The sequence below is a fragment of the Tinamus guttatus genome, unplaced genomic scaffold (genome assembly GCF_059628265.1).
Source record: "Tinamus guttatus ecotype Peru unplaced genomic scaffold, ASM5962826v1 Tinamus_guttatus_pri_ptg000115l, whole genome shotgun sequence".
Lineage (NCBI taxonomy): Eukaryota > Metazoa > Chordata > Aves > Tinamiformes > Tinamidae > Tinamus > Tinamus guttatus.
The window spans coordinates 1982618-2006576 of NW_028288649.1; the positions used below are offsets into that span (position 1 = coordinate 1982618).

At 42.9% G+C, this 23959-nt stretch overlaps 2 protein-coding genes across 5 annotated transcripts in view; one reads left to right on the forward strand and one right to left on the reverse strand.

Annotated features, from left to right (window-relative positions):
• Positions 1-257: 257 nt before the first annotated feature.
• CCK (cholecystokinin) lies at positions 258-6168 on the forward strand. Its single transcript, XM_088521048.1, has 3 exons — positions 258-271; positions 1364-1621; positions 5785-6168. Exons 2-3 carry the CDS (start codon positions 1366-1368, stop codon positions 5919-5921), a joined length of 393 nt encoding a protein of 130 aa, XP_088377174.1. The 5' UTR covers positions 258-271; positions 1364-1365; the 3' UTR covers positions 5922-6168.
• A 6453-nt stretch (positions 6169-12621) lies between these two features.
• TRAK1 (trafficking kinesin protein 1) overlaps positions 12622-23959 on the reverse strand; it is a 73915-nt gene continuing 62577 nt past the window's right edge. For all 4 annotated transcript variants that reach the window (XM_088521072.1, XM_088521070.1, XM_088521068.1 and 1 more), the window contains 2 exons: positions 18636-18738; positions 12622-14120 (listed from right to left, as the gene is read on the reverse strand). In XM_088521072.1, the coding sequence (XP_088377198.1) occupies positions 13322-14120; positions 18636-18738 (902 nt within the window). In that variant the 3' untranslated portion in view covers positions 12622-13321. The remainder of the gene's footprint in view (positions 14121-18635; positions 18739-23959) is intronic.

The following is a 23959-nucleotide window of genomic DNA, read 5'->3' on the forward strand; positions in this document are numbered from 1 at the left end:
TAAACGCGCCCCGTCGCCGCAAGTATCGGCGCTGCTCCCGCGTTGGCGCAACGGCGCCAACGGCCGCCGCGCAACGGCGCCAACGGCCGGCGGGCGCGGGAGGGGACGGCCCGCTTCCCCCCGGCCCGGGGCGGCGGCGGGTGCGTCAGAGCTCCGCAAACAGCCGCCGCCGCCGCCGCTATTTAAGGGCCGGCGTTTGAGGCGGCCCGGAGTGACGAGCCTGGGCGCGCACGGCCTCGCTCCCTCGGTCTGGCGGCGGCGCAGCGGGCAGGTAGGGAGAGAGCGCCGGGACCCTCTGCCCTTCCCTTGCACTCGTGCCCTCCCGGGAGCCGCGGGTTACCCGCTGCGCCCGTTTCGGCGCCGCTGCGCGCGGGGCCGGGGGGAAGTTCGTTTATTTTCCCGTCTTTAAAAATGACTCTGTTGCTCGGCCCGTCGTTCAGCGGCTGAAACGGGGCGCGGGTTTCTGCGCGGGTAACGTGTGTGTCCTGCAGCGCCGAGTATGAGATACCTGGTTTCCTCTATTAACTGAGGGTAATTTCTATGTTTCCGGAAGAAAATAATAATAACTATTTCAGCTTATATAATCAAATAATCTAGTGAAATGACTTTGTGGGTTTTGTTGTTGTTGCAATATTTGTTTCTTTACGGATGCGTCAAAAAACATTGCACCTGAATTCTCTGTTTTACTTCAAGAATATTGTTCCACTACTCATTATTTCTTACTCCCGGGCCGTTTTTACCATCCTGGCTGTTAGATCAAATAGCTGGAGGCTTCATCGATGTTGTTTTACCTTCCTTGGGGGCTTTTCTCACTGTTGCGTGACAAGAAAAAGCCCCTTGAACACTGAACCTCAGCCCGGGGAAGGGCTGCTTAAAGCAAAGACTCTGGAAAACTTTCCAAAATGCAGTATTTGCAGTAGCAGCAGGCTTTGAACAACAGCAAAATATTGGTGTGTTCTAATGCTGGGATTTTCCTCCGAGCTGGATCTTTCTCTTATGTTTTAGTGAAATGCAGCTTTCCTCCACCCAAAGAAAAAAGTAAAAAATAAAAAAAAATAAAGGCAGGTAAGAGCTGAGTAGATAAGATAAAGCTGTAGCACTGTAGCACAGTGAATCGTTTTTATCCCTTTCCGTGTTACCTAAAAGCCCCTAGATGTGCCTGCCTCTCTCCCAAGGAAATTTAATTATTCATGTACATGTTTTCCAGCTTAACGCCAATCCCACAGTTATCCCCCTTAAAAAAAAAAAAAAACTAACAAAGAAAACAAGCTTGCTCAGAAGCCTCCAAAGAACGATGAAGGTGAGGATAGCATAAAATGCATCAGACGTGGTCATCCTAACCCTCGGTGCCTTTTCTCCCCAGCGATGTACAGCAGTCTGTGCGTGTGCGTGCTCCTCGCCGTGCTCTCGGCGAGCTCCTTCGGACAGCAGAGCGCGGGCTCGCGCGATGGGAGCGCCCTGGCTGCCGAGCTGGAGCAGAGCCTGACAGAGCGGCACCGGCCCGTCCGCGCCCCGTCCTCCGCCGGCCCGCTGAAACCCGGCCCGCGCCTGGACGGAGGCATCGACCAAAGAGCCAACATCGGCGCCTTGTTGGCCAAGTATCTCCAGCAAGCCAGAAAAGGTACCGGTAACAGCCTGCTCCCTGTGCCGCCTCCTGGGGCGGTGGAGTTTGCTTCAGGGATACCGAGATGTTGAGGGAATGCTGTCGTCATCCAGCATGAATAACTACAGAAGAGAGGGTGTCGATTTTGCTCAGTTATTCCTGAACTAAAGAGCGTTTGCTTTTTCTGTTGTTGTAAAATGCCAGAATGGTTTGTCTGTAGCATCCCCTGACTGAGAGCTGGGTATAGGTAACAAAAAAAACCAAACAACAAAAAAAAACCCTGCCTGTCAGGTTCTAGCTGAGGGGCTTTTTTTTAAGTTTATTTGCACAGCCTTATTATTTTTGTATGTTTCATATAATATTTATCTCACCTGAAACCTAATGATTGCATTTTCTTGAAACTTTTTCACTGTATTAGCATCCCTCTCTTTTTTTTTTTTTTCCTCCTGAGCGAGCAGAGTGCGAGAGCTTTTCTGTGACTAAACACAGACCAAATGGCTAATCTTACCTCATCCAGAAATATCCACAGCAGGGAAGTCTTCTAAGTGTTGGACTTTCATGTACAGTTTTTTTTTTCCCAGGGGAAGTAAAAGAGAACAAGCTTTTGAAAGATCAGAACTTGCATTCATGAACATGGTGGCTAAAAGCCATGCTAAAAGCACGGTGGCTGAAAGTGGTAAATACACATATTGCTTCAAAATATGCCAATTCTTATTGAGTTTTGAGTCCCAGGCAGCCTTGGAGTAGAACAGAATCTTGCAGTTACTTGCAAACCTCCACAGTGCTGCATTTGTAAAATGGGCATCAAGCACGGGTAGGAATAGTGGAATTTGAGATGTTTATTTATTTTTAACCAGGTGATATATTAGTCTTTTAAGGAAGAAACTGTATTATATACCTGAACTAGTTAGAGAGAGAATAAAGCCGTATAATAAAAGTATGCATTTTATATGCACTGAAACATATGCTGTCTGTGCTATCAGAAGAGATGATGGATCAAAATCATTGCATGGAGTTCTCCATCTCCATTTCCCTCCCTCCCCTTCTGTTTCTGCCCCTCTCTTCCCGCACCCCCCCAAAAAAGAAGACATTTTCCTTTTTGAAGCATCTGATCTGTGCATTGCTTTGTAGCTTAATAGAGAAGTGCTGATTCTGCTATGGGGAGAAAGATGTCTGCCAACCTTAGCAAAAGCCACCACACAACCTAGGGATTTGCACAAATCTTGCTTAATTGCTGTAGCTTTAGTCTGGTCTCTCTCCAGTGTTGCAGGGAAAAGAGATGTCCTAGAAGCATAGAGGGCTGAAAGGAGAGGCACTAACTGTGATGACCAATTACTTCACTTGCAGACCTAGGCTACATTTAGGATGAAGCTCCCTTTAAGCAAAGGCTTTCTCCTCTCCTGCCTCTCTCTCTGACTTTGTGCAGTTCACTTCAGCCTCCCCTCTGATAGCCTCACCACTGATCCCTGTGCTAGGCAAAGTCTCTTAATTTTGAAGGAGCTCTGCAGTTAAGAGATGACACCTGTTTTATACTAGTGCATGCTGACACACACACTCATTGGTATACATGGAGCATAATCAAATTAGAAACAACCAAAAAAAAATCATTTTGTATTCTGTGAGACTTCATCTCCTGTTAGCAGTTCCTACCGTGTCTGTGAAGGAACTCATTTTAGCAGTACATATCTCCTAATGGAAAGGCAGTTCAGACTGAAAGTTACATAATTTGGTACTGTAGTTAAAGATGTTGCTGAAGCAGAATCTTCATCACCTTTCTGCAATGGAGTCATTGTTACTCAATTCCATGGAAATCGAGCTCATTCTAGTTTATGTGGCCTCTTAAATTTTTGGCTGACATTTCCAAAGAGCTTAAACAGGTGAAGGGGAGAGGAGGAAAAAAAAAAAAAAAAAAGGATTTAAGCCATATTTTTCCAAGCACTTCATAAGGGAGAATTTCTTGCATTCATGTTTGCAGATACATAATTAACCCTACAAAGACACTGTTAGCAAATGATGAGATTCTTGTGACATTGCTAAGCTAATTGGACTCTGACTTGCAAATAAACTTGTTAGCAGAGAAGAGGCAAAGCAGTATATTTTTAACTTATAATAAGGCAGATAGTGGCCTGTGAAGTGTGTCAGAATCCAACCATTGTTATGTTCCCATTTAGCACAAAGCTTCTGAACACTTCAGAAATGTCTACAAAACCTGTCTGCTCCATTAGTCACTTGTGACCCTCTGTCCAAATCATAATACACACCAGAAAATTCCATTGAGGGGAAAAGAACATTTGCTAGTTTTGCAACTATCAGTGATGGCATTCACCTTTACAACTAATAAAAGCTCATTTTAGCCAATATATTCAGTGATAACAATGAGAGTTAGATCCTCTCAGGACATGAGAGCTATACAGCAGCATCTTTGCTCAGCTTCTACAATTTTGCAGCTGTTCATCCTACATTGATTCTGCAGTATCCACAGGACACCTTCAGTGATTTGAGGAGAGGTAATTAAGGTGCTGTTATGAAATTCATTTCATTATGTGTGACCCCTAGCTTTCAATTAGCTTCATCTGCAGGTTTGCAGTGTGAATCCGGCTCCGTGCGGACAAGACACAGTAGCTGTCAAGTCAGCAGCGCAGACACTCATTATCCTCCCCGAGCCCTTGCCAAGTCAGAGCAGAGCAGCACCGGGGAGCCATCACAGCCCCCAGGGCACTGCAGCCTCACAAGTCCCCTAAATACCAACACCTGAGCGATGGCGCCGCTCTGCCCTAGCGCTGCCAGACCGTAGTGCCAAGAAGTCGTTCTCATCATCTGTAGTTCCGTAATCTGAATTATGTATGTGAAGTTCCTGCATTTTGAAGGTTTAGTGGTCGATAATTTTTTGCCCATTTTTGGGGGGGGCAGAGAGTGGGGAGGAATAGCTAAACATTGCTGCTCTGTTTTTATGCCACTTCTTGTTCTTTTATCCCTCTTCAGCTACTGAGAAAGCAATGTGGATTTGTTTATTTTTTAGTGAATTATCTTCATTAGAAATCATTTTATGATAAAAACCTTGAAATATAAAAGCACAAGTCAGCAGATGTTCAAAACACAAGTTGCTTGTGTTTAAAACGCAAGCAACTAAGCAAAATAAATGTATGGATTTCGATTTGTGGCCTTTGGCCTTTCTGAACAGTTTAAGTGCCTCTCAAGTCTTGGTCTGAGTTAAATATTGTTAATCTGTTGAACCTGTTCTCCCTCACTCAAGGATTAGCCTCATCTTAATTGCTGGTATATGTTAATTCTGGCTGTTTTCTGGGAGCACAGAGAAAAGTAACCTTTTTATCTCATTTTTAGTTACACAATGTGATGATATCAAGATATCCAGTCATCAAGCATGACTTTTTAAAGTATAAAACTACCTTGCAAATAATTCGGGTTTTCCATCTCCTTGGTTGACTCTGCAACATGTCTGCCATGACCGGCAAACAAGGGTGTGTAGCAAGAGCGAGAATCAGTCTGGACTTTCTTCAGCTCTGTAGCGAGGTGGTGTAGTGATTCTGTATATAGAATTGTTACAGTTAGAAGAGACCTTCCTCAAGTCGAGCCCTAAACCCATCACCCCCATGCCTGCTAAACTGTGTCCCTAATCACAGAATCATAGAATCGTTAAGGTTGGAAGGGACCTCTAGAGGTCATCTAGTCCAACCCCCCTGCACACGCAGGGTCACCTAGAGCACGTGGCACAGGACTGCGTCCAAGTGGGTTTTGAAGATCTCCAGAGAAGGAGACTCCACAGCCTCTCTGGGCAGCCTGTTCCAGTGCTCTGTCACCCTCACTGTTAAGAAGTTTTTCTTTAAGCTCCTGTGGAACTTTTGGTGTGCGCCTCATCTACACGGTTCTCGATCGCTGACAGGGATAGTGACTCCACCAATTCCCTGGGCCTGTTGCAATGCTTGGCCACTCTTTCCATGCCTGCAACAAATCTCTGCTTGGTCCATTTTTTTTTGTTTCACATAAAGAAAACAATCATTTTCAGGACTTTTTGACATTTTTCCCCAATGCTATGATAGTAATGTTACGTGGTCTGCAAAAGTCAGGCAGTTTCAACTGTTGTGTATCAAATACAAAACAGAAAATGGATGAATCCGAGAAACATGTCCAATTATCCTCTCTCTTCCTCATCTTTTCTGTAGGTCCCAGTGGAAGGATCTCAGTTATGGGAAACAGGGTACAGAGCTTCGATCCTACGCATAGGATAAATGACAGAGACTACATGGGCTGGATGGATTTTGGACGCCGCAGTGCTGAAGAATATGAATATTCCTCCTAAAGAACCACAAACTATAGCAACAGAAAGAAAAAAAAATCTAACAACTCCCATGTCTGTACAGAAGGAGAAAAATTAATTTGTTGTTCTCTTCAAATCAGTGTTTTAAAATATATTATGTACTTGATGTAAATTTGTCTGTAAGACTATACAATGCAATATATACATATGCAGAATTTTCCAGGAAATGTTTTCTTTTTTTCTGTGGTTTCTCATACACTGATATTAAATTAAAATTATTTCACATATCCCTTCTTGTCCTGTCACCACACATTGCTGGGTACCTAACAACACAGGGTGGCAGGAAAATGCCCTCATTCTGCAATGTAAATATATTCCATCTGTTAAATAGTCAGATGAACGACCCCCTTTATAAAGAAATCCTGTAATAATCACAAGGACTAAAGGACTCTAAGGAAACCCATCCAAATATAAATACGGTAGGACAATATTGCCAGAAAAGGCCAACTACCTTCATGGCAACCCCATGTGGAAAGGATTGAGCTGCACACCAAACCCTCCTGCTTGTAGCTGATAGTGCTAAAAACTAAAATTATACCAACAATATATTTCACCTTCTTGGCTTATTTATTTTATATTGTGAACTAAATGTGAAAATTCTGCTCACAGCTACGAATCATGGAATAAATAGACCATTCCTTGCCTTGCGGTGAGTTGAACGTTCCTTCGGGCCGGGGGTGAGGAAAAGCTGATGTCGAGAGAGCGGGGAGGAGCCACTGGAGCAGGTTTCATTGCAAAGTCCTTGAAGGAAGCAGGGCAGAGATCTCCACGCTCCCAGCTGGAGAGCAGCTCGTGCTTGTTCTGAGCCCGGGGCAGAGGCAGCGCCTCCGCGGGGCATCTGCCCGCGGGCCCCTGTGCGACGGCTCTTGCCTGCTGGAGGGCAATAGCTATTTTCACAGCGGTTAATAGATAAAAAAAAACAAGGTGCAGAGAATAATAGAGAATAATCAGACTAAACCAAAACACCAAAACTGAGAAGTTTGGGAAGCAGAAGAGTTAGGCCAGCTGCTGAGCCCAGCTAAAACAACACTTGGGGAAGTTGTACCTAGCACTACCTGAGGCACCACCAATAGGCAGCGCTATAAAGATTTACAATACAGCAGACCCCTCAACAAATGGTAATAGGGAATTTTCTAGTTAGAGCAAATCTCTCTTTTGGGGGCTCTCATCTTGCAAAACTGGTTCAGCTGCTCTTCTTGATGAACTTTGCTTCATCTCAAGCTCCTTCCAGTCAGCCACTTTCCAAGCCTCCTCTTCCATCTTTTCTCAGCTCCTTTCCAAACACAATGAGCTGACTGTTCTCCTTACTCTGCATTATTGCCATGGGAGAACAGTCCAAAAAGCCCATTTTTTTCTCCGACACTTTCAAACAGAAGATTAAAACCAATTAAATATTTAAAAAAGGAAAAGGCAGACTAATGCATACATTAACACATTTACTACCAAAGTGATGTGGGTTTTTTTTTTTTTGTAAAAGCAACTTGGGTGGAAAAGTAATTAAAAAAAAAACCAAAACTCTTAGGAGAGTTTAAGCAACATTAAAAAAATGTTTTTATCCCTGCTGTATTTTTTAAAGAATGTAACGGGTGGTTGTTACTGCAGAATGTCACGTTAGCAAAGAAGCCTCTGCCTTTATTTTCTCTCTCACTTCCTGCAGGTACTGGAGTGGCACAGGCACACACAACTTTTCCTCCTATTTGTCTCTTCTGAAAGTCACCCAAGATGCTCATGAATGTAAAGGGTCCCACATCAACAGAGTTGGGCCTGTCTGTACCTCAAGAGACAAATCACTAAGCAGGCACAAAAAAACACCCTGCCTCCGTCAAGCATCCATCAATGTTGCTTTTGACCAAGCATTTGCTCAATTTAAATCTTGAAAAGGGGAGTTTTGGAAGAGACGTTTTTTTCATGAAAACTACTTTCTTCCTATAGTGTCATCACAGCAGAGCTTGTCTGGTTTTGAAAGTGATTAAGACAGAGCGCTATTTTCTCTGCCAACCCCCTGACAATAGTGTGACAGTTGCATGTAATCACATTTCTGTGTTTTGTGGGTGCTGCAGAGCTTCAGACACAACCTCGTCCTTTTTTCCTTATTTTTCCCTCAGCCACTGCGCCTGCCACTTTTAAAATTTAGACTGTGCCAGGGCTGTAAAATAGGAAAAGGGAATAAAGGAACTTGCAGTGATTCACCCAGAATCCAAATGAGGATTTGAGACATTCTGAATTTAATAACTTGTTACTTATTAAAGTCCTCCTAAGAGACTGTGATTAAGGAAAAAAAAAAAAAAAGCCACTATTTCTCTTTCACGGAATTAGCCCAAATTAGTCTGTATAATCGAAGCAGGCCTTTTGCTATTTGTTATGCTAAGAAAGCTAAATCTCTTGGTGAAGGCGCCCCGTGAGATGAGTGGGACTCCCTCAAGCTGTGGGAATACTGCGTGTGCTGCGATTCCCACGTCGTAGTCCCCCCCCCCGGTTCAGTGAGGATCATTCCCAGCCCACGTGTGTATTAGCAGCAAGGCAGAGCTTTAATTTTTCCCCATACAGGAGTCATCACCATACGAGAGTCATCACGAGAGTCATCACCACCTGAAACACAGAAACAAGGATTTTGGAGTTTTCAGTCATCTTTGCCTGATTAAATTACTTCAATTACAACTTTATTAATCTAATTCCAAGAAAGGTGCTGGGTAAAACCCTGTGGACAGAGAGGCTTCCTGGAAACATGGAAACATCATGCAGATGGCAGTCATGGAGGGGAGCGGATGTGGCCAATGTTCCCTGTGGGATGGAGAGGAAATCCAGGAAAGAAATTGAGTGGCGCCAGGGGAAGAAGCAGATCTCCCGCGGAGCTGGCGCTGGCAATAAGAGAAATCTCAGATTCTTCCAGCTCACCTGACCCTAGACAGTCTCCTCTGCCTTGAAGTGTCACATACTTAAAACTAAAAAAGTAGTAAAAAAGCAATATTAGGATCACTAAGGTCAGTGCCCAGGTACTAGAGGCAGCTGGAGCTGCCCCTGGCTGGCGAGGTGCATTTGCTGCCGAAGCAGCTGCGGCCGGGCCAGGTCGCGGCTGCAGCCGCACGTTGGCAGCTGCCGCTCGGCCTCTGCGCCCGCGCCGAGCCCCACACGCCGAGCACAGACCCGAGCCCCTCTCCCCTGCCCGGCCAGAGGAATTCACCAGTCGGACTAATTGCAAACGCTGCAACGTCCTCACAAACAAGCAGAAGGCTTTTTTGGGGAGGGAGTGTTTGATTTTAGTCTCCTCCAAGCTCATTAAAATTTTCTTAAAGAAAATACAACTGTGCATGGGCTTGTTAAAGCTCTAACCTTTCCCAAATGGTGGTGTCAATTGAACAACAGATGGATTTGGCACAGCTTGAAGTTGCTTTCAGAGGGACAAGTAAATACAAACCTCATCTCTTCCTTGATTATCTGTCACTCTTCCATGCACAAAAGCCTACAGTGACAGCAAAAGATGGTGCAAAACACCAGTAACTTTGAGGCCTTTCGTTATCCTCCTACTAGTCCATGCTTCCAGTTAGGGGGGTTGAGCAAATTAAGGTGGGTATTGACAGAGCCCCGTGAGATGTCATAGCACAGCTGAGCGCTGCAAATTCTTTTGCAAGAACGAATGCTACCAACACTACCAGCATTAGGTCCTGCCTGTGCCAGAGGGCACATTTCACAGCCTTTGCTGGACTTTTCAACCCGACACGGAAAGCAAATGTCCCCAGTTGCCACACGCATGCAGAGAGAGATGTGGTAATGTTCCTGAAATACTTGGATATTGCAAGGATAAAGGAGTGTTTCTGAGCAGAAGCAACTGTTTAACACCCATTTCACCTTATGGTGCTTAGTTTAGGCAGTGGTTTTGTTCTGCTTTGAAATTGTCTCAGTGCTTTTAAGTAGATAGCTCAGTTTCTAGATGCCTCGCACAGCCTGGGCTACCTAGTGATGCAATTTTCTGTCCTCAAGGGGAAACCCAGAAACACCCCAGGCTGCACTACTGCTTCCAGAAGCAGAGATGAGGGGCTAGACAGGGTGTGCTAATATAACCATCTTCTCCAAAGCCCGCTAGAATCACAAGGCAAATGAATCCCCCAGACACTGTCCTGCCCGTGGCAGATCTCCATGGATGCCCTCCAGTCGCTCCTTGGGTATCCCACTGTATTCTGCCTGTCTCAGCTCTCTTGACCTCAATGGGCTCCACTTCTTCCCTCTTTGGCTTCTCTCTGATCTTCTTTGTCAACGCAAGTATTTTGTCCAAGACATCGTTTCCCGGGAATGCAACTGGGAAGCCCTGTAGGCTCCAGTGAATCCTACTAATCCTCCAAAATTTCATGCATAGTTAAACACAAGTTTCCTTAGAGTTCCAGAGCATTGGGACAGTTGGATTTACAATTAACGTTCAGAGATGTGATAGTTTGAAAGTGAATATAACTACATCTAATCACATATTAATCATTTAGCTGGCACAGGAGATGCACAGCTCCAAACGGGAAAAATAATTTTAAAAAGTGAATAGGAACATGCATCCTCCTGGATACTTTGAAAAACATCAGGCTACTTTGAAAGCACCAGGAAATACCAATCCAGCAAAAACAGCAAGCACCATTCGCTCCAATCCCAAAGTTTTAGGTCAGTGTAGGGGCAGCCATGCACCCCAGCAAGGATGGGTTAGGGGAAAAAAAAAATGTACCCATTTTGAAAGGAGAAAAGGTGCAATTTGCAAGGAAGATTTAAAGCACCAAAACCCCTGTTTTCAGTTCATGTATTACACTAGACCCACCCAGTACCACATCAGCCCCAGCACAGCTGCACCCAGCGCAGTTCAAGAAGAGGCTGCAGCTCCTCCAAGGGCTGCACAAGGGAGCGCCAGGTCCTCAATGTGACAGGACTCGGGCGGCCGAGCGATCGGGCAAGGGCTGCAAACTGGCAGGTCTACTGTGGAGGGATGGGTGAGAAAAGCAATGCTGGAATTCAAGCAGGCGAGTGGGAAAGTGCACTCACTTCCACATCTTTTTCTGTTTTGACTTGACTTTTGCTAGTTCTGACAATCTTAGCAGTTCCAAACTCTTTAACTGCGTTATGTCCAAGAAATTAACAAACAGGGTGATGCCCTCTTGTTTTGCTTTGACTGAGGAACAAAAGCAAGGGAACGAGCTCAGAGATTCATCACCTTAGAAAACTTCAAAAACCCGAAGCAGGAAAAAGCCGAATAATACACAACAAAGCAACTTTTGTTGTTGTTGTTGTTATTTTATTGATATTAGTGAAGAAATTTTGAATTTCATCGTTCTGATGTGTTACAATTGCTTTCTCTGGTGGGTGGACAACTCCTAATGCTTATTTAAAGGCTAAATAATACTTCCCAATTCCATCCTTAACTTCTGCATTTTAAGTTCTCATGTGGTATTGCTTTCTTCCTCTGGGTACGTAAAATGGTCCATTAAGTCCATGATTTTTCAGAATCAACTGTTATTCTATCTACTGTTTTAAGATACATTCAAATAAAAAGATAATTAAATTTACTTGCAATAAGTGCACACATACAACAGCAGAGCTGATGACATTTTACTAAAACATTTTAAGTTCGTAGAATAAATAGAAGTCTTCAAACACAGGCAGTAGTTGACCAATGTGTTTTTTTTTCTTACCCAAAAATATCCTTAGTGTCCATAGCGCTACTGTAATAACTACTTCACTAAAAAAAAAAAAAAAAAGGAAAAAAAAAAAGAAAAACCACCCATCTCTCGTCACACAGACCAAAAGACAGTTTCAGTTATACAGGAAATTATCAGTGCTGACGATTTAGTAACAGTCTGGTACAAATGGCAATTCATGGCAATTACGTGTAGTGTAATCACGGTGCCGACAGCCAGGGAGCTTGGTTTGAAGGTCGCAAGGACGGCGAGAACAGACGTTGACCCTCGCCCCTGCTTGCTCCCCTCTCTCCTCTCCTCAAAAACAACAATAAAAAGGTCTCCATTGCACTCTAGAAATGAGCTCCATCTTGTCCTTTTCCATTCATTTTTCAAGCACCTAGCAGAAGTTTGGGAGAAATGGAGGAGAGAATTCCAACATAACTTAAGGTCTCTTGGCTGCAACCAAATGAGGTGTGAGGTCTTTTGTTTTCTTCCTGAAAGGCAGGGTTTGTGGGTTTTTTTTTTTTTTTTTTTTGGCTTTAAAACTTGATGGAAATAGATTTTCGCACACTTTTACCTCTGCTAAGGTCAAACTTTGGATGGAAAAGGCTTATTTGGAAGAAAAAAAAATCCCACAAGGCAGGAAAAGGATAGGAAATATTCTCACCTTGCTTACAAGGCCACTTAACAAGCAGTCCTTGACGTAAAGCTTGCAGACAATCTGATCCTCAGCCACTTTTCCAGCTTGTGCCATGCCATTACTAAATGTCTGTGTGGCTCTGCTGAGGTTTCAAGGACACCTCTATGCTAACACTGGTTTTGCTACACGTATTTTCATGACTCCCTAGGAAGTCGGCTGCCACAGTGACCCATCGGATGTGAAAACTGCTTTGTCTGGGGGCCCGGGCAAAGCGGGTTTCAGCGGCAGCAGCAGCACGCGGTGAAGCATCTTCCCCGCCACGGTCCAGGGCAGCACTGAGAAAACAGAACAAACCAACCACCCGAGCAGCCACACAGAATACAGAAGGGCCAAACGAAACGGCAGCGGCAGGAATACGTCGATGCTCCAGGTACCCAGCAGGCCTGCCAACTTCCGCGCGGTGTTAGCTCAAGTTTATCGTGACTACGGGGAGGAAGGGAATACAGGAGAGAACAAGAAATGTCTTCCGTTCAGGCAAAACGGCCAGGCACTCCAATAACTTAGCTCAACTGATCTACAAAGGCAAAGTCAAAATGACCAAATGCTAAACTGAGAGCTTTCTTCAGCACGTACCAAAGCACAGGGAGCTCCCACGCTTCACGGGATGTTATCTGAGGTCTCATGTAATGCATTCAACCTTCCCATGGGGCCTCCAACTGCCAAGTTAGGCTAGCTACAGAATTCACCTTTTTAGTCAAGTTATTTTTTGTTTTTTTTTTTTCTTTTGTTTCTCAGTGCATCTTAAAAAAAAAAAAAAAAAAACTTTTCAAAAGGTTAGCCAGTTAACCTTAATACAGCAATCACAATGTAGAGCCTTTTGCACTCAATTGAACAGTAAAATAATCCAATTAGTTACAATCGATCTGGTATATATTTACACATTTTGTACAAATTTTACACATTTCTCCCATTAGGCACAAAGTTGATTTGTCAAACTCGAGAGGCAATGAAGGGCCAGGGCAAAAGGGGAAAGAGGATTGGAGAAGAAATCTCAGTATTTTTATTTAAAAAGACTAGCTGTAAAAATAAGTCCTTCATCGTAAGCTAGTTTGCTTCGGGAGCTTGGTTCCCATGAGGATTCCCGAAGTGAGGGACGTTGGGCCTTTCATCTGCATGCTGGAACCCACCATGGTGGGGAAGCTCCGGTTCCTTCGGATGCCTGTGTTCAACTGGATGCCCCCGATGGCACTTGTCACAGCAGGGCAGCCCAATGGGAGACCATCTGATGCCAGGCCTCCAGGAACAAGGGCCCTCACTGGTCCTTGTGCCCCACAGAGGAGAGGTCCCTGGTCATCAGTTAGAGGAGGAGCTGGCATGTGCCCTGTACTCACGACTTTGGCGATGCCAAACCTCTTGACTTTGTCCACGAGATTAAGGTTGGAAACAGACACGTCAGTCTGACTCTCAATGTTCCTGATGCTCTTTTTGTTCCTCACCTCCTTCAAGATCGAGCTCGCAGGCTTCGAAGCCAAGAAGTTGTCATAAGGTGGGCTGGTGCACTTGAATTCGAAAGACGGAGGAGACGACGACGGTGTCTGCATAGGTGAGTTTGGGGGAGTGGAAGGAATGATGGCCATTTTAGGGGAGTAGGCATTCAGGAGGGTGCCTCTGCTGGCTCTGTCCCAGCTCTGCGGATTGTACACTGCTGCCGAGATGCCCCTTTCCTTCAACAGCCACACCAGTCCCAGGGACGTGCTCATTGTCGTCGTGGATTCCCGGAGGTTGGTGAAGGATTCGGCCAGGCTCAGACGCCGAGGAGTGCAGGGAGTACCCACTGGGGTGCCTTTCAAGTTGCCAATGCTGCCACAAGCTGGAGTAGGTGCTGCGTTAAGGCTGAAAGCAAAGGAAGAGTCAAATTAATCTCTCTACTGGGACACTAAAACTTACTGCAAGATTTTTAACCCTGAACATGAATTTTATCCGCTTTGAGGGTGCACAGCAAACTGACATTTCCCAGGTCCTCACAAACGCGATGGCAAGTGCAAGAACATCAAATGCAACTCTTCATTTAGTATACTTTACCAGCCAATACAGCAACCAAAGGATTAATACATTCCCCAGCTCTACCTTTATATTGATGAACTGTTAGATCAAAAGGTTTGTGATCAATAGCTTCCTCCAGGGATTTTCTTCCCCTTATGTCTGTCCTAACTCCCAGTTGCTTCCATTAGACAAGGAAGCAGGGAAAGGAGGACTTCGACTAATAATGTAGGATAAATTTGCTTTCTTGTGTCAGTTCTGAGCACACAGAAATTCTAGTCATACCAGTAATGCTGGATCATGGCAGGGCCAACAGCAAGGAGGGGAGGGAACATATTTGTTCCAGCAGCACTTACAGGAAAGTTGCTGGAATTGGGTATTGCCACTAACAGGCACCTCTGTAAGGACAAACTCTCTTTCCCTTCTTATGTTTTGCTGAATTTGATGATATTTAACAGAAGACGATGGGTGATCTGACTTTTGAAGGTCGGTAGGAAAAAATCATTGAAAGAAAAAATACAGTGAAGCTCTTGGCTATCAGCTAATAACTCTGCAACAACCAAACACAGCAAAGAGCCATTCTACTGTTAACTCGGTGCAAAATTAATTTCTACAGTTTGAAACAAGGTTAAAACTTCCACCAACTCTAGTTCTTTCTTTTCAGAATAAGCTCTATAGAGGCAATGGATGAGAAGATGTAAACGGAGAATTAACACACACATTTAAAACTGACAAACATTACATATCTGTTTATTGCTATGTTGTTGCCTTTTAAAAAAAAATAGGCACACTACTGCTGGTTATTAGGGTTTGGTATTTCTTGAGGCATACCAAATACCATTCATTCTGGAACATTATCCTCTGCCCATAAACCAGTCACACAGATGAACTTAGCATTCATCTCCAAAGAGATGCACAAGGGAGTTGTTCCAATTCCTCTACCCCGCTGTAAGAGAGCTCAGGGATACTGAGGCTTTAAGTGTTTCTCATACTACAGAGCCACCCTTATGACCAGCTTATTGCTGGTTATAGATCAGGATATCCACAGCATGCTTACCTATAAATAACTCCTACTAAAAATGCACGACAGTCCAAGAAATATCACCCGCTGCCTTACCCTGTTATTTTACAGACAAGGAATGAAAATCACACCAACTTCATGTCTGTCTAGGAGAATTCCAAAGGTTCCCTGAAGCTTTAGAAAAAAACTTTCCAAGATTTTCTAATCATGTGGAAATACTGCTTTTTTTGGTCACATACAAAATGAATTCCACAGTAAAGTTGCACAGGTATGGATTCTTCTCTCTAATGGCATTTGAAGGGTCATGAACAGTGCCACACTGATGCAAACAGAGTTCACAGACTTAACTCAGCACTGCTGAAAGAAGGAAATCTTCCCCTTTGTCTTGCCAGGTGAGGAAGCAGAAGACACTCAAAGATCAACACAAGCACCAAAGCCAATTCAAGAGAACAGGAAAGCTAAGCAGCTAGGTGCAGGCATAGGGAAAAAAAAAGACTGGGATCTCTGCTTTTCAGCAGAGTCAAGCTGTTGGGTGGGCTCCACCACAGCAAACAACTTGGTTCTCTCCATCAAGAAATGCAGGAAATAGTAACAATAGGGCAATTTGGTTGATTTTTTTTTTTAAGTGTAGAGAAGCCTCAGATCAATAAATGAATTTCATCCTTTTTTGTCTATATAAGCAAAAGGGTCTCGGTTCATCTTGACTGGAATTCGCAGTCTCAACTTACGCCTGACGTTTATGAGCTCTGTCATGTCAATGCTATTGTGTACGTAAACTTAGACACCCCAGAATTTTTTGTTCTGAGCCCCATGTCAATCTTAGAAATCAGTCTCCTGGTATTTAGCAGTCAGGTGTCAGGAGCTTAAATAAGACTACAAACTCCGGCCCAGTGATCTCCTGAAAATCAACAGCACTTCAGTATCTTTAAGACACACTTTAATAAAGAGAATATCGGCCTGATGTTATGACATCTTAAGTCATGTCTTCTCCCCATGGCTAAATAGGATCTGGCCAAGAGGATCTCTACAGTGATTCAGTACTGAACCAACCTCTACTCCACGGGAGTGCTACTGCTGATGGGTTTTGCACCACAAGAGGATTCAGCAAGAGGAGTCCCATATATTCCTACACATAAGCGACATTGAAACCAGAGCTGGAAAGAGCGCCTGAAGGTGTCACCACTCGAGGAACAGCAGGGCCTGAACCTTGTCGTCTTGCACCGCCTTGTGGGTTTGGGCTGTCAACGCATGTGGCAGACAGGCACTAAAATGTCGTAAAGGCGTCTGGGGCGGCAGCACTCGGGAGCAGCGCCAGACACTGTGAGGTATCTGGCTAAACGGAGAGAGGATTGGAAAGCACGAGGGAGGGAAAAGACAGAGGAAGGAACTCACTCTGGGGACATACTCTGACTTTCTATAGTGCAGGACCACATGCATTTCGGAAACTCAGACACGAACATTAGTTACCAGGCCTTTCAAATTTCCTAGTTACAAGACAAAAACTTTAGGACACTAGTAGCTTATAATTCCAGTAGCTTCATTCCTTCGAGCTCCAAGGTTTCAGTCACACAAATACTTGGACTAGAATTTCTACTAATTTGTCAGGTACACAGTGCAGCGAAGACAAACAACAAAACCTCTGCAAGAAAGCATTCGTTATGCTGCTGCCACTTTGCTTGCTTGCTTGGGAATCGCTTTAAGTGGGAAGTGCTTTCCCCATCAGACCAACCAACACTGCAGGACAGCCGAGACACAACCACAGAAACAGACCCAAACTGGCCGCAGCAAGTGAGCCCAGTTAGATCCAGAGAGAGCCTCCGAGTTAGATCCAGGAAAGACACAAACAAATGAGCACCTCACTTAGATGAAATTTAGTCAGGTTAGAGCGTAACCTGGATTAGAGGTTAGGACAAAGTGCAGCCAGGTAGAGGAGCCTCTAAGCTCTTTGGGTTAGCTGGTGCCACACGCTAGCATTCCTTGAGCGTGACCCTGCCGAGGCAGGCGCTGCCGGCAGCGTTGCTCACCCCCTGCCACGCTGGGTCATAGCGCCTGCCCTACATCTCCTCTCAGCATAACGTGACATAAGGCAGCTTCCTCGTCTTCCTCACATGACCTGTGAAGAATCATTTACAGTTTAAGGAGCTTCTCCTTACCATGTCTGCTGAAAAACATCACATTATTTATTTGGGTTACTGAAAGCAGCTGTCAGTTTTGGTTTGTTACATTTAGTAACCAATACAACTGAGTTTATTATAACCATGATTAACAGCAATCCATCATTAAAAAGAAGAAAAGAGATCTCTCTTGGCTGCAACAAGAAATTGGGAAGTAACAACACGATGGGAAGTAACAGCATTGAATGGAAAGGAAGACAGAAGACAGAGAAGAGAAAAATCAGCTGGGCCACGATGAACTAGCTTCCTTCAGAAAGAGAAACAGAAATCACATGTCATGACCACCTATTTCCTTTCCAGGTATTTATCACCTTGCAGGTGCCCATATTTAAAACCCTTACTTCTCATGCATCCCTTAGGTAACCAGTGCCCAGCTGCTGTCTAAACAAGCACAGCTGCATCATTTGTGAGCAGGTGCCTACCCAATGGCACACTGTCTTTATAATCAGAATAAACACTTAACTGATTTCAGATTTGCTAAGGAAGGAAAGTTCACTCTTCAGGTACAAAAGTCATTCACCATTTCCAATTCTAGGTCTTTACTTTCCAAAAGGGTTTGCCGATACATGCTTATAGCTCCTATGAAAGCAACTCACTAGCTTCAGTCTAGCTGCTATTAATTCTTTTCAACAGCTGCACCAAAGAACACAGTAGCCAGTTCTGTGTTTGTGATTAAGTAATGTTCCCTCTGTTCCTCATGTACTCTGTGGACCCCAATGAAGCATGTTATTGCACTTCTTTACTTGCTTCTGCCTTTTTCTTCTGTGTTTTAATTCTTCCTCCCTGAAAGGCACTCTTCTCTGTTTAGATGAGATGGGGAATGCATACTTTGGTCAGTGCAACGGCAAAGACCATTCATATAGGGCCTGTAACTTGTTCTGGTGCAAAAGCAATCAAAAGCAGCAGCAAAAGCCAGCTGAGTTATATCTGATTCTGCAATTTTTAAATTACAGAATAAAAAACAAGGTATTTTGGTTGCCTCTGCAAAGCATCATATATGCCTCTCAAATAAAATCAAGTTGGATGAACTAGACATGAGAAGAATCATTTGAGGGGTCTGTTATATTCCACCAACATGGCTAATGCTTTTCCTTACACCACTGCTTTTCATGTCCTCCGTGGGGGAACTCTGATGGAGCTGACTTAGTTTGGGCCACGACAAGAAACCCTTACCTTGGAGTGACTCGTGTGAGTTCATCAGAGGGGTGCAGAATGCGGCAGGTGGTGAAGGTGAAGGTGGAGTTGGTTTGTGACATGCACTTCCCAGGATGAGGTACTAAATTAAAAAAAAAAAAAAAAAGCAAATTCTTTGCATTTTGTACACAAAAAGAAAGAAAAAACTTCTGCGTGTTGGTACGACAGATGCAAAAAGTGATGAGGTACCTCACACAGGATCAATGCAAGAAAAGCAAAACACATGAGCATTATAGTGTTCCAAGAGATACTTTTCTCCAAATAAGGATATCCAGGACTCCAAGGCCAGTACTGAAAAGCTGTGCTGAAACTTCCTGACCACTAAAAGTGCAAGCAAGTCTTGCTCAAAACAGCTTTAGACAAGATAGTCCTTGAAATGCTAGTTCTCATCCAAACCAGCAGCTTTTTCAGTAGGAAGTTACAGCAGATGTTTGCTAGGACCAGCCCAGGAGCACTAAGGCTTTTCTGAATGCTCACGCATTTCAGGTTTTAGATTGATCCACTAAAAGGTATCCCCATTACTTTTCTTTTCAGTAATGGATCCAGCTTGCTAATGCTATAGGAACACACATTGAAGAGTCGGGTATGAGGGATCTGCATAGTGCTTATTTCTCTATTCAGCTTTTCCCATCCACCATTATAGACAGGCAGCTGTTTGGATCCACTACTGCACATCTGTAACAATTCTTTTGTGCATGTGTTTTTAAGGTTGTTTAAAAACGTATGCCCTCAGCTGCACTATGTAGCATTTTTTTTTTGTTTTTTTGTGAATAGTTTTTGAATATTTGTGAATAGTTCCATCAAACACAGCTGTAAAGATGTCAAATTATCAATAATCGGGGAAAGAAGCAACACAATTCAATATAAAACAAAGCAAAAAACAAAGCACTTGAGCCAATTTTTTGTTTTGTTACAACACTTTAGTAATTTGCTGTACAATGCAGCTGTGGACACTGCAAAATAATTAGAAAATTTAAGAGCCATGCATCTGAAAAGCTGATTGAAAAACACTCAGAGTTAAATATTGTATCAAAAATATCATGATTGCGTAGGTTATCTTACTTAATAACCAAAATTAGCTGTGATCAAAAGACATGCACAATAAAAACTGTGTGCAACTCCCTCCCTCTCAGTTCTGCCCAACCCTCTGAGCCATTCCCTTAGTAAGCCACATTTTAATACTACAGTACACAACTATTAACACATTGCAAAGGACAGACAGACAGACCAGCTGGACCAGACACCATTCTGAAATTCCAGAGATGCTTAGCAGAAGCAAGGCAAGTCTTAATTGTGGCTGTGTTCCCTTTTTCATTTATAAAAAAAAGTATCACAGCACAAAAATAGTGTGTGCAGTTGGGTAGTCCTTTAAGGACACAGCAGATCAGCAGTGTGTGAAGGGTAGAGCATGGGGAGTGTGAACCGTGGAAGCAGAAGTGACTGAGCAAACGTGTGACTTGAGCTAACTTGTCCATCCAGTCAATGTTAGAGATGTATCACTATGCGTTAAAGAAAGATATAAAAAAAAAAAAAAAAAAAAGAAACACCCATACTGGAGTGTCATGTTAACACACTGAAATGTCAGCACAGCATAACATAACAATAAGCTCTACTTCACCTCCAGAGACGGTAATTATGATGCTTCAGGAATCCAGTTGCTTTAGAGATTAGTATGAACAATATAAAAGCTATTACAAGGGAGCACAGCCTAGCAATCATGATTCTCTCCATATCGTAGAGAGTTAAAACAAAATCTGGAGAAAAAGCTGAGGTAACTGGACATGAAAAAAAATGGTTATTTAGCAAAAAGAGGACTTAGACATAACTAAGCAGAAACAAAGCAATTCTCCCTGGATGATGAATAGAGAACAGAGTAAAGCAAATGCTAGCTTAGGATTGCAAGCTCAACCCAAAGAAGCACACAGCTGTAATACAGAAACTGTATTTCCCAGTTTGTAAAATCCATTGGACATTCTGATTGGAAACAAGCACATTGAAGATATATAGCTGCATTAGCAAAAGCAAGACTCATTGCCATTAATGAGTCTGAGATAGGAGAAGGCTGCTAAAAGTAGAGAAATCATTGATCCTAGTAAGAGGAGGCAAATTTAAGTGATCAAAAAAAATTAAAATCAATTTCCAAAGACGTATTCCACCCTCAAATACCACTAAGAAAGTCCTGTACCATCTTCATCCTCCTTCAGTCAACAATGGGGTGTATCTTATTGCTGTTGCATTTTCCATCCTTTGGATGTAATACAAAGACAGTGAGAACCTGTTGCTGTAAACGAACAAAGTTCATAAAACGGAAACAAAATGATTCATTCCTAGCAGAACAGTTTTAAATATTCCTAGCAGAACAGTTTTAAATAAGAAAGATCAAATCCTGAAATGGAATAAACTGAGGAAGAAGTAGAATGTAAGTTTATAACTAGAAAAACTATCTTCACATGTACAGCAAACCATTGTTTTATATATGAAACTAAATCATGATGAAAAACAGTGCAAAGTTTAAAGGGAAATCCTTTTCAGTATGCAAAACTTATCTTTCTAGTCAAAGATGTGCAACTCCAATGGGTAAAAGGTTTTATCCGCAGGACCCTTTTTCATCTGTTTTATACAGATTCAAGTACAGGAACACCTGTTCCATGTGCCCAAGGGTGTAAGCAAATACTTTTTATTATACCCTCTTATTCAAAGAAGTGGATGGTTAACAACAAAGGTTCACATCTGCATGAAAAACCATTTGTACATAACACAATGTTTAACAAAGAGTACAGAAATTACATGACATTTTTGCATCGGGAAACCACAAAGCAAACTCTAGGTGGATTTTCCTGCTAAATTCAAAATCAGACTAAAACTTTGTCATTGCTTTTAAACTCTCTCAATCATTTCTTAGGCATTTCGGAAACAAAGAAGCACAGCCAAAATAGAGTCTTCTAAGCACAAACACTGCTGCAAAAGCATGCTGTAAAGTACTGCAAAATAGGCCCTAATCTAGAAGCTGACTGCAGAGCTCCATCTTCTGGCCAAGCACAGCCCCCAGCTCCTCAAAGCTGATTTTACCCAGCCCAGAGCTTTTCTCAGGTCCTACTTGAAGACTCCGAGCTTACAGGCGCCCAGTCTGCTTGGTGCTGGCAGCCTAATGGATGAGTTTGGGACACATCCTTCTGCTCAGGGAATCCTCATAGAAACCACTGGACCTGGGTTTTCAATCAGCTCGTGCAGAGAAAGATTCAAAGTTAGAGCAAATAGCTCTAACTAGAACTATAAAGGTCATTTTCCAGTGGTATCATTTGGGATACAGGCTAGAGGCTTCACTTTTGGCACTCTGTGCCAGCAAATCCATTCTCAGGCAAGGAGAAATTCCTGAAAATCAGGTGGCAGAAACATGCCATGAAAGCAGCCAGGGCAGGACAAGATTGCTGCTTCAGGAGAGGTCACCCCCTCCTGCTGATAGGAGGTGAAGATGTTGATGCCCAGGGCTACCTGCACTGAAAACCCTTGGCTGAGAGCAGGGAGACTATGGGATAAGTCTCTGGAGCGGACACATCAATACATATTGCAGATTAGCTTAAATACATGCTGGACTGAAAACAAAGAATGTCTATAGGAAGGTACTTCACATGGGTACAAAATACATAAGCTGCAGTGTTGAGCCAGTCTGACTGAAAGCTGACAGTTAAAAAAAACCACCTGTTTAAGTACAAGCATGCAAACAGCCGGTGCTGGGGTAGGGTTGTACGTATGTATTCCAAAACCTTTTTGTAGCAGTGTGTAGTAATGTTCAGAGAAGAAAGGCAAACAGAGGTTAACAACTATAAGAACAAAACAGACAAACACAATAGCTGTAAAATCCACGTATGGCGCCATGCTGCAGCGGTGTAGGTGCCTCCTGAAAGAAATGTTCTTCAGTAACAGCGGTATCTGAATGCTCAGAACCTCCAAGAAGCTGCACTTCCATGTCACGAACATTACTTTTATGTTCCTTAAGCAAGTGACAATGACATTCTTTTCTGAAGATCTAAATTTCCAGACTTCCCATTTATTTTACCTTTCAGAACTACAAGACATTAAAAACTGAGCAAAGGCAAGTATTCTTTGGATAGGATATTTTTCGCTTTCTTTTGGCTGAGGTATGCTCATCATATGCATACAATCATGAAGTACAGATGTGAAAAGTTATGAATTTTATGCAGACTAGAGACCCGCATCGAACGTCTAACATTTTAACAAGCACAGAGCTTAAATGCTGACACTTTTCTCTTAAAGCAATAATGTATGAAATATTCATAACAGTAAAAAAGAAATATTTATATACACATCAATACCTTACTTCTAAGACAATTTATAACATTACTTTTCTATACAATGATAATCTCTTAAAAGCATCCTAATATAAAATAACTCAGACTTAAGGCATTTCTTATGTTTTCTCATAATTCTAGGCATTTATCTGGAAAGATCTCTATGCCACTGTTTAGGCTGATAAATGAAGTAAGGAGAGCTGATCCTGTAAACCCACATGAACATTTTCCATTGAAAGCAAAACAAGTAAATCAATGGAACTAATAAGCAACAAGTCCTGAAGGATCAGTTCCTGTACCCAATTCAGCACAACCTGAATTGAATTAAACAAGAGTTGTTTCAGCTGCAAAATGGCTTTCAGACTTTGCACAAGACAACACGCACCTGAAAGACAATGAGTTAAAAAATAGAGTCTGTACATTTTTATGATATACTACAATTCCTTTTAAAGAATCAAAGCATACTAAAGTGACTAAAAAATCTGTGCTGTAAAAGATACATGTCCTAGATGATCTTTATACAACCGTCTCCTACAACTTCTTCACCATTCCAATTTTGGTGAAAGTCTCCATTCAAGTAACATAAAATTAAATTTATAATTCCCAATTAGGCTACTGAGCCCACACACAAGTTGTTGGTTTACAAAACTCCATCAAACCAACTGCAGGCCATAATTTATGCTTATATTCATTTCTTCCAAATATGCTCAGTGTCATATTCAGGATATAATCTGAATGCGTATTAAGGAAGCTAGTTGACAGGCATATTACTGTTCGTAACTTTAGAAGAGAAAAAAAATAAGGACCATCACTTGTTCTTACCTAGAAAACAGAACAATACAAAATGATTTCTGACCAACACTCAGGAAGGAACAACTGATACTGTGCTCCTAATGTACATGATTTGGCTACAAGAGATCTTTGGCACTACTAGCAACATTTGCTTTCCTGGATCCAGACACTAAAAAGACTTCTTAGGGCTCATCTCAAATT

Bases quoted from the DNA above. Each gene is read 5' to 3' on its own strand.
- CCK (XM_088521048.1), top strand. From the start codon at position 1,366: ATGTACAGCAGTCTGTGCGTGTGCGTGCTCCTCGCCGTGCTCTCGGCG. The intron at 1,622-5,784 runs GTACCGGTAACA...TCTTTTCTGTAG, and splicing joins TCTCCAGCAAGCCAGAAAAG to GTCCCAGTGGAAGGATCTCA.